This window comes from Procambarus clarkii, chromosome 46, assembly GCF_040958095.1.
Source record: "Procambarus clarkii isolate CNS0578487 chromosome 46, FALCON_Pclarkii_2.0, whole genome shotgun sequence".
NCBI classification, from domain to species: domain Eukaryota; kingdom Metazoa; phylum Arthropoda; class Malacostraca; order Decapoda; family Cambaridae; genus Procambarus; species Procambarus clarkii.
Window position 1 is genome coordinate 22,202,866 of NC_091195.1, and position 15,257 is coordinate 22,218,122.

General features: G+C 39.6%; 1 protein-coding gene across 2 annotated transcripts in view; it reads right to left on the reverse strand.

Annotated features, from left to right (window-relative positions):
* Window positions 1-13,496, reverse strand: part of LOC123770452 (tectonin beta-propeller repeat-containing protein) — a 72,130-nt gene extending 58,634 nt beyond the window's left edge. The window contains exons 1-3 of one of the 2 annotated variants that reach the window (XM_045762299.2): window positions 12,997-13,496; window positions 1,874-2,132; window positions 619-801 (exon numbers count right to left, since the gene is read on the reverse strand). In XM_045762299.2, coding sequence (XP_045618255.2) covers window positions 619-801; window positions 1,874-2,098 — 408 coding nt within the window. In that variant the 5' untranslated portion in view covers window positions 2,099-2,132; window positions 12,997-13,496. The remainder of the gene's footprint in view (window positions 1-618; window positions 802-1,873; window positions 2,133-12,996) is intronic. The other variant, XM_045762298.2, reaches the window with a different exon arrangement.
* Window positions 13,497-15,257: the final 1,761 nt, after the last annotated feature.

Here is a 15,257-nt window from a genome sequence, read left to right on the forward strand (position 1 = left end):
TGAAAGAGTCTAACATTGGGAATGCTTGTCCTACCTTCCAGTGCAATTTGGGTGCCCTACCAGGCATGCCAAAGTTGTCATAATAAGTTTATTTATTATGCTTACGCTGTTTACGCTGTAAACACACCAGGCATGCCAGTGTTAATAAGTGCACAGTGCAGGAGTTAAGCCTGTGCTGACTCAGGAATAAACAGAAATTAGTATCGAAAGGAAGAGGATCAGTCCAGATCAAGCAAATTTCAGCAGACATACAGAAAACTACACTCATTTTCTGTTAGAAAACTGGTTTACAGTATGGGGGTTAAAACTATTGTTCCCAGCTTATAAATAACATTTTGTTTAACAATGACTAATTCGAGACATTCAAGTTTTCCTCGAAAATAGCTTCCCTCACTTCCAATGTTCAAAGCTCACTTAGTCGCACTTCTGAAATGTAATTGCAACACATTGCTGCATTGTTAAGGAATACAAGCAGTGTTTTTGCACTACACGTAAATGAAGTAAGTAATTATCAAAACAAGACTTGTAAATGAAATGGATAGAATAATTTAAAGCAAGAAAACAGAGGAAGAGCAATGCTGCAAAATAAACAAAAACCATAAATCATAACAGCTATACCTCTTTATCTAAGGCTTGCCCATTGTGAGTGTAGTGAATGTGCCATTGAGACTCCCACGACCATGCAAGAGTTGGAAGAGTGATTTTGTCCATAGGCCGCGGAGTGAGGCCATCAGCGGTCGAGAAGCTGGCTCGGTCTGATGGCAGCAGTACGCTGGTGAAGCCTTCCAGTGGGTTCCATCTCTGTAAACACACCATCCATTAGGAAAGTACCTTTAGCTCCCCTCTGAGCAATTGCCTACTAACTGTACTCCAGTCCTGCTGAGCACAGTCAGCTCACAATTGATTGAACAAGTATTCAATCTCAAGGTCTGGACATCACACACACCAAATGCAGGTTCTGGGGTCTATGCATAGTTTGAAGAACAATTTCAATGCAAACAGGAATGACAACATCAACCGGTTGGGCGTGTTCAGGTTTACCCATGCATACTACTACAGTACAGGTTAACCCTGCCCCCCCCTATCTACTGGTATTGGTCCTCACTCAATTTTCAGAAAACTGTAGTTAATCATCTAGATATATTTACAATTTAAAATAAAATTGAAATCATGGATAAAAAGAGGGCTTTGGTTATATTTAAAAAAATTACCGGTAATTGTTTAAATTTTAATACAGATGGTTGTCATAATAAAATATAAAGCATAAATAGAAGGCTAACTTAATATACAGTAACTGCTCTGAAAATACAATATCCCTATAACACACTAAGTATTGGTTCCTTTCTACCCGTCCCTTCCCTTTCCTCCCTCTGTCCCCTCCATATCCACCCACCCTCCCTTTCCTTCTTTCTCTTTCCCTCCAATCCTCTCCTCTCCTTACCTCTCACAATGGCTTTTCTCAAAGAGTGTTAGGATAAGAGATAAGATAACACACTCAAAGAGTGTGTTAGGATAACTTAATGTGCAGTTTATCAACTAATTGAAACTCATGATGACCAAACTACACGTCAGAAGCAGACAGTCACAATAACGTGGTTGAAGACATGATGACCAAACTACACGTCAGAAGCAGACAGTCACAATAACGTGGTTGAAGACATGATGACCAAACCACAACTCGGAAGATGGAGAAGTGATAACGTTTCGGTTCATGTGATCATACGACTTAATAATGATCCAGGACGAACCGAAATGTCATTGTTTCTCCATCTTTTGATGTGTGGTTTGGTCATCATATCTTCAGCCACATTGTCACTCACTGTTTGCATAATTGAAACTCAGTTTGGAACTACAAAAAAAATATTTACTGTACCTGGTTCTCATAGGATTCCTCACACACTCGTATGGGCACAGAGGATCCATATACAAACACGTACACCTGATGGTCTCCCCCTAGTGCCCATAACACTGTCTCATGTGCAGACACTCTCTTGAACTCCACCCCAAGGTAGGGTAGTTCACGCCACCACGACTGATCAGTCGAAAGGCTAAACACTCTGCCACAGTTGTTGGCAGCAAAAACTTGTGAGGATGGCATCCTGCTTATGCTTGGCCACCTCACTCCTCAGTATCTGCAACACAATTCAATCGTGTAATGAGACAAAATGGTCGGCTACATAAATGACTGAAGGCCAGAGAGCTAACATCACTACACTACTGTTGTGGATAAAAAAGCAAATGCCTTTTCACTAATAGGATTATAAACCCATCGAACTGCCTACCTACTAAAGCTGTAAATATTAAAACACTACTGCAATTCAAAATCTAGCTGGATAAAATCTGGAATATCATGTACTGTATCTGAGGTGTGCTTGCTTCCACTCCTATCCTCATAACCTAGCATTTGTCAAGATTAACGTCTAGTACCCATTTCTCGGACCATTTCTGGAGATTGTCTAGTTCATCAGCTCAAACATGGATAAGAATTAGCTTACGTTCTCATCTATTATCTTACTAAGAATTATCTATTAAACCGAGAAATATTTTCTCTTGACTTCTTTATCCCTTTCAGCTTTTTTGCATTGGCTAGTTGTGAAGCTCATCATGCCTTGGGTTGTTTCGTCTTTTAGTTCCATTTTGCACGATATTCACTAAAAATTTTCTTACCTTCTGGTACTTGCTTTTATAGAATGCTAAGTTCCCACTCCCCTCTTCCCTTCCTCTTGTCACAGCTTTCATTACAACTACAGTACATAATTAAAAACTAATACACAATGGTCACTTGCCCCCCACAGGCATTTTATGCTCAATGTTTTCATTGTCCATTTCGGTGTGTGTGAAGACGAAATCCAATCTTGCAGGCTGGTCTCCATGTCTTCATGTTTCCTTTATCTACATATCAGCTACAACTCCTTTACACCGGGATGCCTGAAAAATCAGTTGAAGTTGAATGCTGAGCTCAGGTGCACACACTCTCAGAACCCATGGTGAAACTCCATCTGGACCAACTGCTTTGCTCTTACTTAGCTCCTAGAACTTTTTCCCCCACTTCGTCTCTCGACACCTCTATGTGCTCTACGTTGTTCTCTGGAATTCTTATTGTGTCTGGTTCCCTGAAGATTTCCTTTTGTACAAACACACTTTGGAACTTTTCGTTAAATGTTTCACTCATTTCCTTTTAATTTTCCGTGAATCTATTTCCCATTTTCAACCTTTGAATATTATCTTTTACCTGCAATTTGTTGTTTATGAATTTATAGAATAGACTTGGTTCTGTTTTATATTTGTTCGCAATCCCTTTTTCAAAATTTCTTTTTGCCTCTCTCCTCACAAACGTGTATTTGTTTCTTGCTTATTTCTTGTTTCTTGCTTATTTCGCCATCAATATTTTGTAGGTATTTCACCATCTATGCATTTAAAAGCAATTCTGAAATTGGAGAGCGTAGCATGAGCTCCTCGCGCAATGTTCTTTATGTGGTCCTCAGGTGTCAGTTTCCTATTTACAAAGACCCTAGATATCGGAATTTAAAAATCTTTCACATAACCTGTAAGTTGTGTGTGTGGTCTATTTTTTCCTATTCCACATTCCATAACATCCATAACATCCATGTATGTTTTTTGTTTTTTTTTCTTGTTTTTCAAATCAACGCTGTTTGAATGTAATTTTCTGTAATAATTTGTAATTGTATTTGTGCTGCTTTTTCAACAATGTTCCCCCCTCTTTTACCTCTATTTTTATTTGTACTCAACACATTTTGTTCTTTTTACCCATTAGTTTTAAGCTTTAGTCATTAGTGTTTTTTCCTGCCCGAAACGCTTTGCGTAATAGTGGCTTTAGGCATTGTATGTACTAGCTCTATCTATAAAGCCAACAAACTTTGTAAAATCTCTTTATGTATGTACCTTTACCTAAATAAATATTATTATTATTATTATTATTATTATTATTACATGGCATTTATTCACATTAAATTTTATTTGCCATCGTCTAAGTTTCTTATCTTTCCTAGTAGCTTACCATCATCAGCAAACATGTTCATATTATTCTGCATTCCATCTGGTAGGTTGTTTATGTACACAATGAACATTACTAGTACAAGAACTGAATCCTGTGGGACTCTACTCATGACATTTCTCCAGTCCAATACATTGCCTCAGATTACTGCCCTCATTTTTCTGTCGGAAAAATTTGGATCCATGTTAGAAGCCTCCCTGTCACTCCTCCAGTATGTTCCAGTTTCCAGAACAACCTCTTAAGTGGGACACTGTTGACAGCTTTTTTAGGTTCAAATAAATGCTGTCGACCCAACCACCTCTTTCCTGTAAAATCTCTGTGGCTCTATCATAGAAACTTCCTAAATTCGTTACACAGGATCTTCCAGAGAAAGGACAGGTATGCATTAAGCAATGGTAGACAGGTATGCATTAAGCAATGGTGGACAGGTATGCATTGAGCAATGGTGGACAGGTATGCATTAAGCAATGGTGGACAGGTGTGCACTGAGCAATGGTGGACAGGCATGTATTGAGCAATGGTGGACAGGCATGTATTGAGCAATGGTGGTCAGGTGTGTATTGAGCAATGGTGGACAGGCATGTATTGAGCAATGGTGGTCAGGTGTGTATTGAGCAATGGTGGTCAGGTGTGTATTGAGCAATGGTGGTCAGGTGTGTATTGAGCAATGGTGGTCAGGTGTGTATTGAGCAATGGTCAGGCACATACTGAACAATGATAGTCAGGTGAGTAATTAGTAATACTGGTCAGACCGTGCATATTGAGCAATGATGGTCTGGTGCGTATTGAGCAATGTTGGTCAGGTGGGTAATAAGTAATGGCGGTCAGACTGTGCATATACTGTGCATATAACTAGTAGTGATGATCACGTGCATATTAAGCAATGGTGCTCAGGTACATATTGAGCAATGGTGGTCAGATGCATAAAGAGTAATAATAGTCAGCCATTATTAGGCAGTCAGCTAGTCAGTTAATTTACCTGGCAATCATCCAGCCAGTCAGCCATTCAGTCAGCAAGCTTCCAGTCAATTAGCCAGTAAGCCAGCCAGTTTCCTAGCAAGCAAGCCAGTTAGCCACCCAGTTTACTAGCAGGCCAGGCAGCCAGTTAGCCACCAGTTTACTAGCAGGCCAGGCAGCCAGTTAGCCACCAGTTTACTAGCAGGCCAGGCAGCCAGTTAGCCACCAGTTTACTAGCAGGCCAGGCAGCCAGTTAGCCACCAGTTTACTAGCAGGCCAGGCAGCCAGTTAGCCACCCAGTTTACTAGCAGGCCAGGCAGCCAGTTAGCCACCCAGTTTACTAGCAGGCCAGGCAGCCAGTTAGCCACTCAGTTTACTAGCAAGCCAGGCAGCCAGTTAGCCACCCAGTTTACTAGCAGGCCAGGCAGCCAGTTAGCCACAGTTTACTAGCAGGCCAGGCAGCCAGTTTACTAGCAGGCTAGGCAGCCAGTTAGCCAGCCAGTTTGCTAGCAGGCCAGGCAGCCAGTTAGCCAGTCAGTTTACTAGCAGGCCAGGCAGCCAGTTAGCCAGTCAGTTTACTAGCAGGCCAGGCAGCCAGTTAGCCAGTCAGTTTACTAGCAGGCCAGGCAGCCAGTTAGCCACCCAGTTTACTAGCAGGCCAGGCAGCCAGTTAGCCACCCAGTTTACTAGCAAGCCAGGCAGCCAGTTAGCCAGTCAGTTTACTAGCAGGCCAGGCAGCCAGTTAGCCACCAGTTTACTAGCAGGCCAGGCAGCCAGTTAGCCACCAGTTTACTAGCAGACCAGGCAGCCAGTTAGCCACCCAGTTTACTAGCAAGCCAGGCAGCCAGTTAGCCAGTCAGTTTACTAGCAGGCCAGGCAGCCAGTTAGCCAGTCAGTTTACTAGCAGGCCAGGCAGCCAGTTAGCCACCAGTTTACTAGCAGACCAGGCAGCCAGTTAGCCACCCAGTTTACTAGCAGGCCAGGCAGCCAGTTAGCCACCCAGTTTACTAGCAGGCCAGGCAGCCAGTTAGCCACCAGTTTACTAGCAGACCAGGCAGCCAGTTAGCGACCCAGTTTACTAGCAGGCCAGGCAGCCAGTTAGCCACCAGTTTACTAGCAGGCCAGGCAGCCAGTTAGCTACCCAGTTTACTAACAGGCCAGGCAGCCAGTTAGCCACCCAGTTTACTAGCAGGCCAGGCAGCCAGTTAGCCACAGTTTACTAGCAGGCCAGTCAGCCAGTTAGCCACAGTTTACTAGCAGGCCAGGCAGCCAGTTAGCCACCCAGTTTACTAGCAGACCAGGCAGCCAGTTAGCCACCAGTTTACTAGCAGACCAGGCAGCCAGTTAGCCACAGTTTACTAGCAGACCAGGCAGCCAGTTAGCCACCCAGTTTACTAGCAGGCCAGGCAGCCAGTTAGCCACCAGTTTACTAGCAGACCAGGCAGCCAGTTAGCCACCCAGTTTACTAGCAGGCCAGGCAGCCAGTTAGCCACCAGTTTACTAGCAGGCCAGGCAGCCAGTTAGCTACCCAGTTTACTAACAGGCCAGGCAGCCAGTTAGCCACCCAGTTTACTAGCATGCCAGGCAGCCAGTTAGCCACAGTTTACTAGCAGGCCAGTCAGCCAGTTAGCCACAGTTTACTAGCAGGCCAGGCAGTTAGCCATCCAGCCAACCAGTGTATGCCTGAGTATCTCAAAACAGTAGTGGTATGGAACACCACAGTAACCCTGATACCAATACAAGTCAAGTCATATTTAATTCCAACCACTTTCATACATCTATCCTATTCTTTGTCTTATTAAATTGTTAGCCTTAACCATCTGAGCCAATAATTGGTTTCATTTGGCTACTAACTTTTTGCCAAAGCAATATTTATCTTAACCTTTTATAAGTTGACAGTTTTATCTCATTTAAGACCATTATTACAATTTCTAACCTGGTTTAACAATTTCAAGACCTTGTTTAAATCACCCATGTGTCTTACAATTCAATTCTACAAATGGATGAATCTCAAGAAAATGTAAGATAGAATATAAGAAGCAGAAGTCACTGCAATGAGCCTTTTGGTCCATTTTAGATGTTGCCTGTCTAGATAAAACCTCTTTTCTCCATGTATCTATCAAGCCTATTTTTAAAGCTAGTTAAACCATTTATATCTATATGATGTAGGGCAGTAACCTATCCCACGTGTCCATTACCCTGTAGCCAAACAATACTTCCACATATCCTTATGGAATCTCAATTTCTCCAGGCTTATAGTCAGGTTACAGGGTCTGTTCCGATATGATTGCATCAAGACCTTACTCATATTATCCCTGTTGATATTCATCATCTTGAAGGCCTCAATCATGTCTCTCCTCACCCAGAACCACTCTTAAGAAATGCAGTCTGAGATTCCCTAACCTCCCTTCATATGCCAAGTCCCAAATACTAGTGATCAGTCTGGTTACCCTATGTTACTACCGAAAACATGAATTTTGCTACAATTTACCTATTAATAATTATCTGTTAGATTAAGAACCTGTTCAAAACTGTGTGTTAGTGGCTTTGCAAGAATGTATAAACAACAATGTTATGTACTCTCGCAAACCCAATGCACCACCACCTTGTATATACTGTATAAATAATAATAATAAAAAAAAATAGGATTTATTTAAGGAAAATTGATGTCCACTGCAAAGCAGTGACCAGAATTGGATGGCATATTCGAAGTAAGGCCTCCCAGCGTCAAATATAATTGGACGATGATTGTGCATTTATTGCTGACGTTCAGAGTTATAAACCCAAATGCATTCTAGTTCACTTTATAGTGTGTGTTCATACACTGCTACCTTCAACATATAAATAAAAGCAAACAGCAGAAGACCTATTGGCTCAAGCAATACCCACACAGTTTGAGCCTTTCATATCCATCTATTTTATCCATATTTACATCATACTAATAAAAAAAAACCTAATAATAATTGTTTAAATTGTCATATAACTGTGACCGCACAACCCTAGTAACATTCCTGACGATAACCACATTCATAACCATGAAATCGTAGCAGGATTTCTTCCAAGGGTCGAGGTAAACTCTCATTACATCCACATAGACCTATTATATCCTTCTTTGCATCGAGACAATAATCTTTAATTGATAATGACGATATCTGCATTGCCTAGTGTATCAACACATGACGATGACTGTAGCCTAAGAGGTTATTCTTTGAACAGAGGTTTTTAATCTTTGAAAGGAGGTTTTTAATCTTTGAATGGAGATTTTTTAATCTTTGAATGGAGGTTTTTAATCTTTGAATGGAGGTTTTTTAATCTTTGAACGGGGTTTTTTAATCTTTGAACGGAGGTTTTTAATCTTTGAACGGAGGTTTTTAATCTTTGAACAGAGGTTTTTAATCTTTGAATGGAGGTTTTTTAATCTTTGAACAGGGGTTTTTAATCTTTGAACAGGGGTTTTTAATCTTTGAACGGAGGTTTTTAATCTTTGAACGGAGGTTTTTAATCTTTGAATGGAGGTTTTTTAATCTTTGAATGGAGGTTTTTTAATCTTTGAACAGAGATTTTTAATATTTGAACGGAGGTTTTTAGTCTTTGAACGGAGGTGTTTTTAATCTTTGAACGGAGGTTATTTAATCTTTGAACGGAGGTTTTTTAATCTTTGAACAGAGATTTTTAATATTTGAACGGAGGTTTTTAATCTTTGAATGGAGGTTTTTTAATCTTTGAATGGAGATTTTTAATATTTGAACGGAGGTTTTTAATCTTTGAACGGAGGTTTTTTTAATCTTTGAACGGAGGTTATTTAATCTTTGAACGGAGGTTTTTAATCTTTGAACGGAGGTTTTTCAATCTTTGAACGGAGGTTTTTAATCTTTGAACAGTTTTTTTTAATCTTTGAACGTATTCTTTATTTTTGAAGAGAAGTTTTTTTAATCTTTGAACAGAGATTTTTAATATTTGAATGGAGGTTTTTAATCTTTGAATGGAGGTTTTTAATCTTTGAATGGAGGTTTTTAATCTTTGAACAGAGGTTTCTAATCTTTGAACAGAGGATTTTAACCTTTGAACGGACGTTTTTAACCTTTGAACGGAGAATTTAATTTTTGATCGGAGGTTTTTAATCTTTGAATAGAGGTTTTTAATCTTTGAACAGAGGTTTCTAATCTTTGAACAGAGGATTTTAACCTTTGAACGGACGTTTTTAACCTTTGAACGGAGGATTTAATTTTTTATCGGAGGTTTTTAATCTTTGAATAGAGGTTTTTAATCTTTGAACAGAGGTATTTAATCTTTGAACAGAGGTTTCTAATCTTTGAACAGAGGTTTTTAATCTTTGAACAGAGGTTTTTAATCTTTGAACAGAGGTTTTTAATCTTTGAACAGAGGTTTTTAATCTTTGAACAGAGGTTTTTAATCTTTGAACAGAGGTTTTTAATCTTTGAACAGAGGCTTTTAATCTTTGAACAGAGGCTTTTAATCTTTGAACAGAGGTTTTTAATGTTTGAACAGAGGTTTTTAATCTTTGAACAGAGGTTTCTAATTCCTGGGATTGTCCTTATCATCCTTCTCTATACATGTTCAAGTGAATTCATGTCCATTCTAAAGTATGAAGACCAGAGCTGAACAACATTACCTAATGGGGCTCTAACAGGAGCAGGTTATCCTGCAATGATTTTGGGGCTCGACGTCCCTGTGGCCCGGTCTCTGACCAGGCCTGGTTGCTGGACTGGTCAACCAGGCTATCGAATGCGGCTGCTCGCAGGCTGACACATGAATCACAGCGACTTTCCTACACTCTTGACTTCACCCCATTGATGCCCAACTCTGCTTCCCATCCTTCAATTGGGCCCTTGTTCAATTGAAGAGCCTTCCCCCTCCCAATGTAATGGGTCTTCATGGAGTATAGTGTCAAAGGCTTAGCCATGATCAAAATTTAAAATTGCCATGAATATATTTGCTAAGTATATCGTATGATATACTTTGATATTTATATAAATAAATAAATAAAATAAATATGTTTATTCAGGAAAGGTACATACATACAAGTGATGTTACATTAATGGATCTATATATATATAGAGCTAGTACATACAATGCCTAAAGCCACTATTATGCAATGCGTTTCGGGCAGGAAAAACATTAATATCTAGAACTTAATACTATTTGAGCATAAAGAATAAAATGTGTTGAGAACAAATACAAATAAAGATAAAAAAAAAGGGGAAACATGACTGAAAAAGCAGCACTAATACAATAGGTTGACAAACAGTGTTGATTAAAAAAAAAAAAATAACAGATATGGGTTGACAATAGAGGGGTAAGGTAGGTTACAGGGAATTTATTAGGTAGTGTTTAGTTTTTTTCTTAAACTGGTTGAGAGAGGTACAGTCTTTAACATGGTTGGGAAGATCATTCCACATTCTGGGTCCCTTGATTTGTAGAGCATTTCTAGTTTGATTAAGTCGTACTCTTGGAATATCAAAACTGTATTTATTTCTGGTGTGGTGCTCATGGGTTCTGTTACAACCTTCAATGAAGCTTTTGAGGTCAGGATTGGCATTACAGTTCAGCGTTTTATATATGTATAATACACAAGAGAGAATGTGCAGTGACTTAATATCTAACATATTCAGAGATTTGAGTAGGGGTACCGAGTGATGTATGGGGCTGGAGTTGGATATTGTCCTAATAGCAGCTTTGTGTTGAGTAATTAGAGGACGTAAATGATTTTGGGTAGTAGAACCCCAAGCACAAATACCATAGTTGAGATATGGATAGATGAGGGAGTAATAGAGAGTAACCAGGGCAGGGTGGGTACATAATATCTGATCTTAGAAAGAATGCCAACAGTTTTTGAAACTTTTTTTGATATATTTAGAATGTGTCCCTGGAAATTCAGCTTGTGATCAATGAGAACGCCAAGGAATTTTCCATCTAATTTGTTACAAATTTGGGTATTGTTTATTTTGAGATTTATTTGATTAGAGGATTTATTGCCAAACAGAATATAGAAAGTTTTGTCAATGTTAAGGGTGAGTTTGTTGGCAGTTAGCCAAAGGTGGACTTTATTTAGCCCAGTATTTATATACGATATGATAAGAGATATACGATATGACTTTGTATGCTATATGATATACATAATATTGTACGATATTATGCAATGTATACAACCTGTCCTCTTACAAATTACATCTGAATTTGGCCATTTGCCAGTATGGCCAAAAATGAACGTAATTTGAAAATGAAAAAAATTTAAAATTAATTTTTTTTCCAAAACAGTAAGTTAAGGGTCCTCTGGTAGATTTGGAGGGCAGGAAATTCTCCTAAGGTTTAAAGTCATGAAAAACGTTAATTGAAAGTTTCCTCTCCTAACCTAACCAAGTAAGCCAGAGGACTCAAACAGAAAACGGGACAGTACATCATCACTTTCGTGAGCCAATTTCATTTAAAGTTACTACATCCATTTTTGGCCATAGCACGCATACGAGTGAAAATCGACATTTTTAAGAGGACGGGATGGATATACAGTACTAAGCTTTGTTAGTATTTGTGAAGGACTACAAAAAGTTAGTGGACAAATGTAAAATATTGGTGGTGGAGAAGGAATGAATGTAAAAAAAAAGGAATGAAAAAAATACAGTATATACAAAATTTGGTCAGTTTCAGTACCACCATTTTTCATAACTGGCAAATGAATCTGTGCATTAGTTAAGAATTAATTAAATCAAGGAAGGAACATAGTTTGTGCAATGAAAGCCCTGCTTAGGAAGTACAAGATAGGAAGAGATCCAGCTACAGTATTTATTTATTTATTTATTTATATACAGTACAAGAAGGTACAATGGGTTTATGAGAGTACATAGCATTGATGTTTTTACATTCTTGTAAAGCCACTAACACGCATAGCATTTTGGGCAGATAGCTAGATTTCTGCCTAACCTTACTTATGAATACAAGATGCAGCACGAAATAAGCATGCAAAATTATATAGTTAAAAGCTGCGAAGAGGAATAAAATGTGAAGCATTTGCAGTGTCACGACTAAGGTAAAGTTAGTTAATGAGGTGAAGTAGAAACTTGGATACAGGATACAGCTGCTATTATAAATTCATATGCAGTAACTTTGTACAAGTAGGGCAGCAAAATAAGCTTTATTGTATCCATGAAGTACAGGGTCCCATAGATTAGTATCCAAAGAATCACACTTATATCCAACACACAGTACGCTCACATTCAGATCACTTTCAAGACGCCAGTACTGTATAAAGTGCTGTTCGTTTTACAATATACTGGTAACTCTTTCCTAAATTACACCCATTTTTATTGCAGCAAATTGGCAGTTATCACAATAAGCAGCCATTACAAGTAACCTTGGCCTCACCTAACAAGACCAAACTGTACCGAACCAATTCAAGATATAACCCAACGTAGCCTAACTTAAGAAGTTCAGAAAAAGCTTGGTTAGCGGAAAAAGAGATGGACGTCTGGCTTCACCTTGATGGTGGGTGGACATTAGGCCATTGCACTCATGTGAGGCCCACCAGAATTTATTACGATTTTAGCCCCGTTGACGTACGACTTGGACACAAGGCACCAGCCCTTTGCAGCCCAGACGCCAGTCCCTCGAGCATTTTTGCCTGTGGTCACATTTAATAGGTCTATACAATCGGGTTGTTTAATCTTTAGATGGGGAGAGGGCACGGTGTTTGCCGAGGCTGTAAATACCAAAACACTACCGAATGGAGAACAAAAAACAGCTCAATAAAAATTATGGGGTGGGGGAACCTTTGACAAGCTGCAAGCTTCCTGTCTACATCGAGGCCACTAGATAAAGTGGCTCCCACAGGTAAATTCAGGTAAATGTCCAAATGACTTCCACCCCCCCACCCCCAAACACAAAAAAGTCTAACACGTCCACATAATACTTGCATTATCAGCCAGTCTAACTGTCAATTGAGAAATTGTCAAGCCAGTCTAACCTAAAAGTCTAATACAGCCAGGAAAAGTGTAGGAATACAGTCTTACCGTTTATTATGAGCCACATCTGAGGGCAGGAGCTGTGGCCTCCCCCAGGCAGCTCCTGACGGCAGTCAGATGTTATGAGCTTGCCTCTCTAGCCTCGTCTCCTGACGGCAGTCAGATGTTATGAGCCTGCCTCTCTAGCCTCGTCTCCTGACGGCAGTCAGCAGGTGTACTGGGCCTCCCACAGGCGGCTCCTGCTGTATATATCACACAACACCTGACGGCAATCACCAGGTAATATAGATTGTTAATTTGCGGGTCGACGACGAGTCTGGGATGGGATAGGTGTTGTGTAGGTCTGCCTCAGGCGGCTCCTGACGTATTTACTGGCCGGCAGTAATCTGAAGGTGTTATGGGCCCTCCTGCAGGCGGTTCCTGAAGTATATACCGGTATATACAGGTGGTGAGGGCCTCATCCAGGCAGCTGGGGTAGTGAGGATAATGAGGCGTTTCTCCGGAACAAACCCCTACCGTCCCTCAGGTCCTGAACACTACTAGTACTCACTCCTTCCCTCCCACTCTCTCTCTCACCGAATTCACATATATACATATCTATCTATACATTTATATATTTAAACGTCCTACGTAAGCCATATCTCTTTACGGCTATGAAATTGAATGGTGGAAATTATTCTGGAGTTTTGCGATAACTTATCGGTGGCACAGTTGAGTTCATTCTTCGACTCGTAATTGGGAATTTCTGGTTCGAATCCCGACTGGGACAGAAAGGGTTGGGCACGATTCCTATCACCTGATGCTCCTCTTCACCTGGATAGGTAATAGTGATCACCTGAATACTTATTCATTGCTGATTAATCAGTAATCACCTGAATAGGTAATTGTGAAAAGGTACCGGCGAATTAGGCAACTGTTGTGGGGTGCATCCTGTTTGGGGCGGAAGGGTCAGTAGTTCGACCGGATACAAGTGACAGATACAAGATCCAAGTTACAATTTTCATCAATCATTTATTTATTTATTTATTTATTTATTTATTTATTTATTTATGCATATACAAGAATGTACATAAGGAATGTGAGGATACAAATATGGTAATTACAGTCTTGTAAAGCCACTAGCACGCGCAGCGTTTCGGGCAGGTCCTTAATCTAAGAAAATTTTAAGGAGGTAAATACTTGCAAAATTTATAGACAAAAAAAAGATAACAGATTACATGAAATGAAAAAAAAAAAAAAAAAAAAAGAGGAGAGAAAATTGTAGGTACAGTATATTAAGGCACATAGGTAGCTAAGATTGATTGCAATGACAGCTTAAAATGGTAGTTGACAACAAATTGGTAGGCACAATACAGCAGAAACAATATAAGATTTTCCGTGGTGTAGTGGTAAGACACTCGCCTGGCGTTCCGCGAGCGCTATGTCAAGGGTTCGTATCCTGGCCGGGGAAGATTTACTGGGCGCAATTCCTTAACTGTAGCCTCTGTTTAACGCAACAGTAAAATGTGTACTTGGATGAAAAAACGATTCTTCGCGGCAGGGGATCGTATTCCAGGGACCATAGGATTAAGGACTTGCCCGAAACGCTACGCGTACTAGTGGCTGTACAAGAATGTAACAACTCTTGTATATATCTCAAAAAAAAAAAAAAAAAAAAAAAAGATTGATTGACAATGACAGCAATGACATCAAGACGATTCGCCAATGGATTTTGGAAACCTACCTAACTTAACCTTACTTTATTTATTTATTTATTTATTTATATACAAGAAGGTACATTGGGTTTGTGAGAATACATAGTATAGTATTTACATTCTTGTAAAGCCACTAGTACGCGCAGCGTTTCGGACAGGTCCTTAATCTAACAGATAATTTTAAGTAGGTAAATTCTAGCAGAATTAATAAAATGGTAACAGATACACTGCAAGAAAAAAATGAGATGAGAGAGATTAGTAAGTATATTAAAGCACATTGGTATATTAAAGCTCTGATTGATTACATTGGCAGCTTGATTGGTAATTTAAACAAGATTAATAGACACCGTACAGCAGATTGACAGCACATATAAGAAGACAGCAATGATCACAATGGTAAAGATGTTCGGATTGGGTACATAAAGATTGGGAGAATGGGTAGCAATAGATACAGTGCAACTTTCCTGACCTCAAAAGCTTCATAGAAGGTTGTAACAGAACCCATGAGCACCACACCAGAAATAAATACAGTTTTGATATTCCAAGAGTACGACTTAATCAAACTAGAAATGCTCTTCAAATCAAGGGACCCAGAATGTGGAATGACCTTCCCAA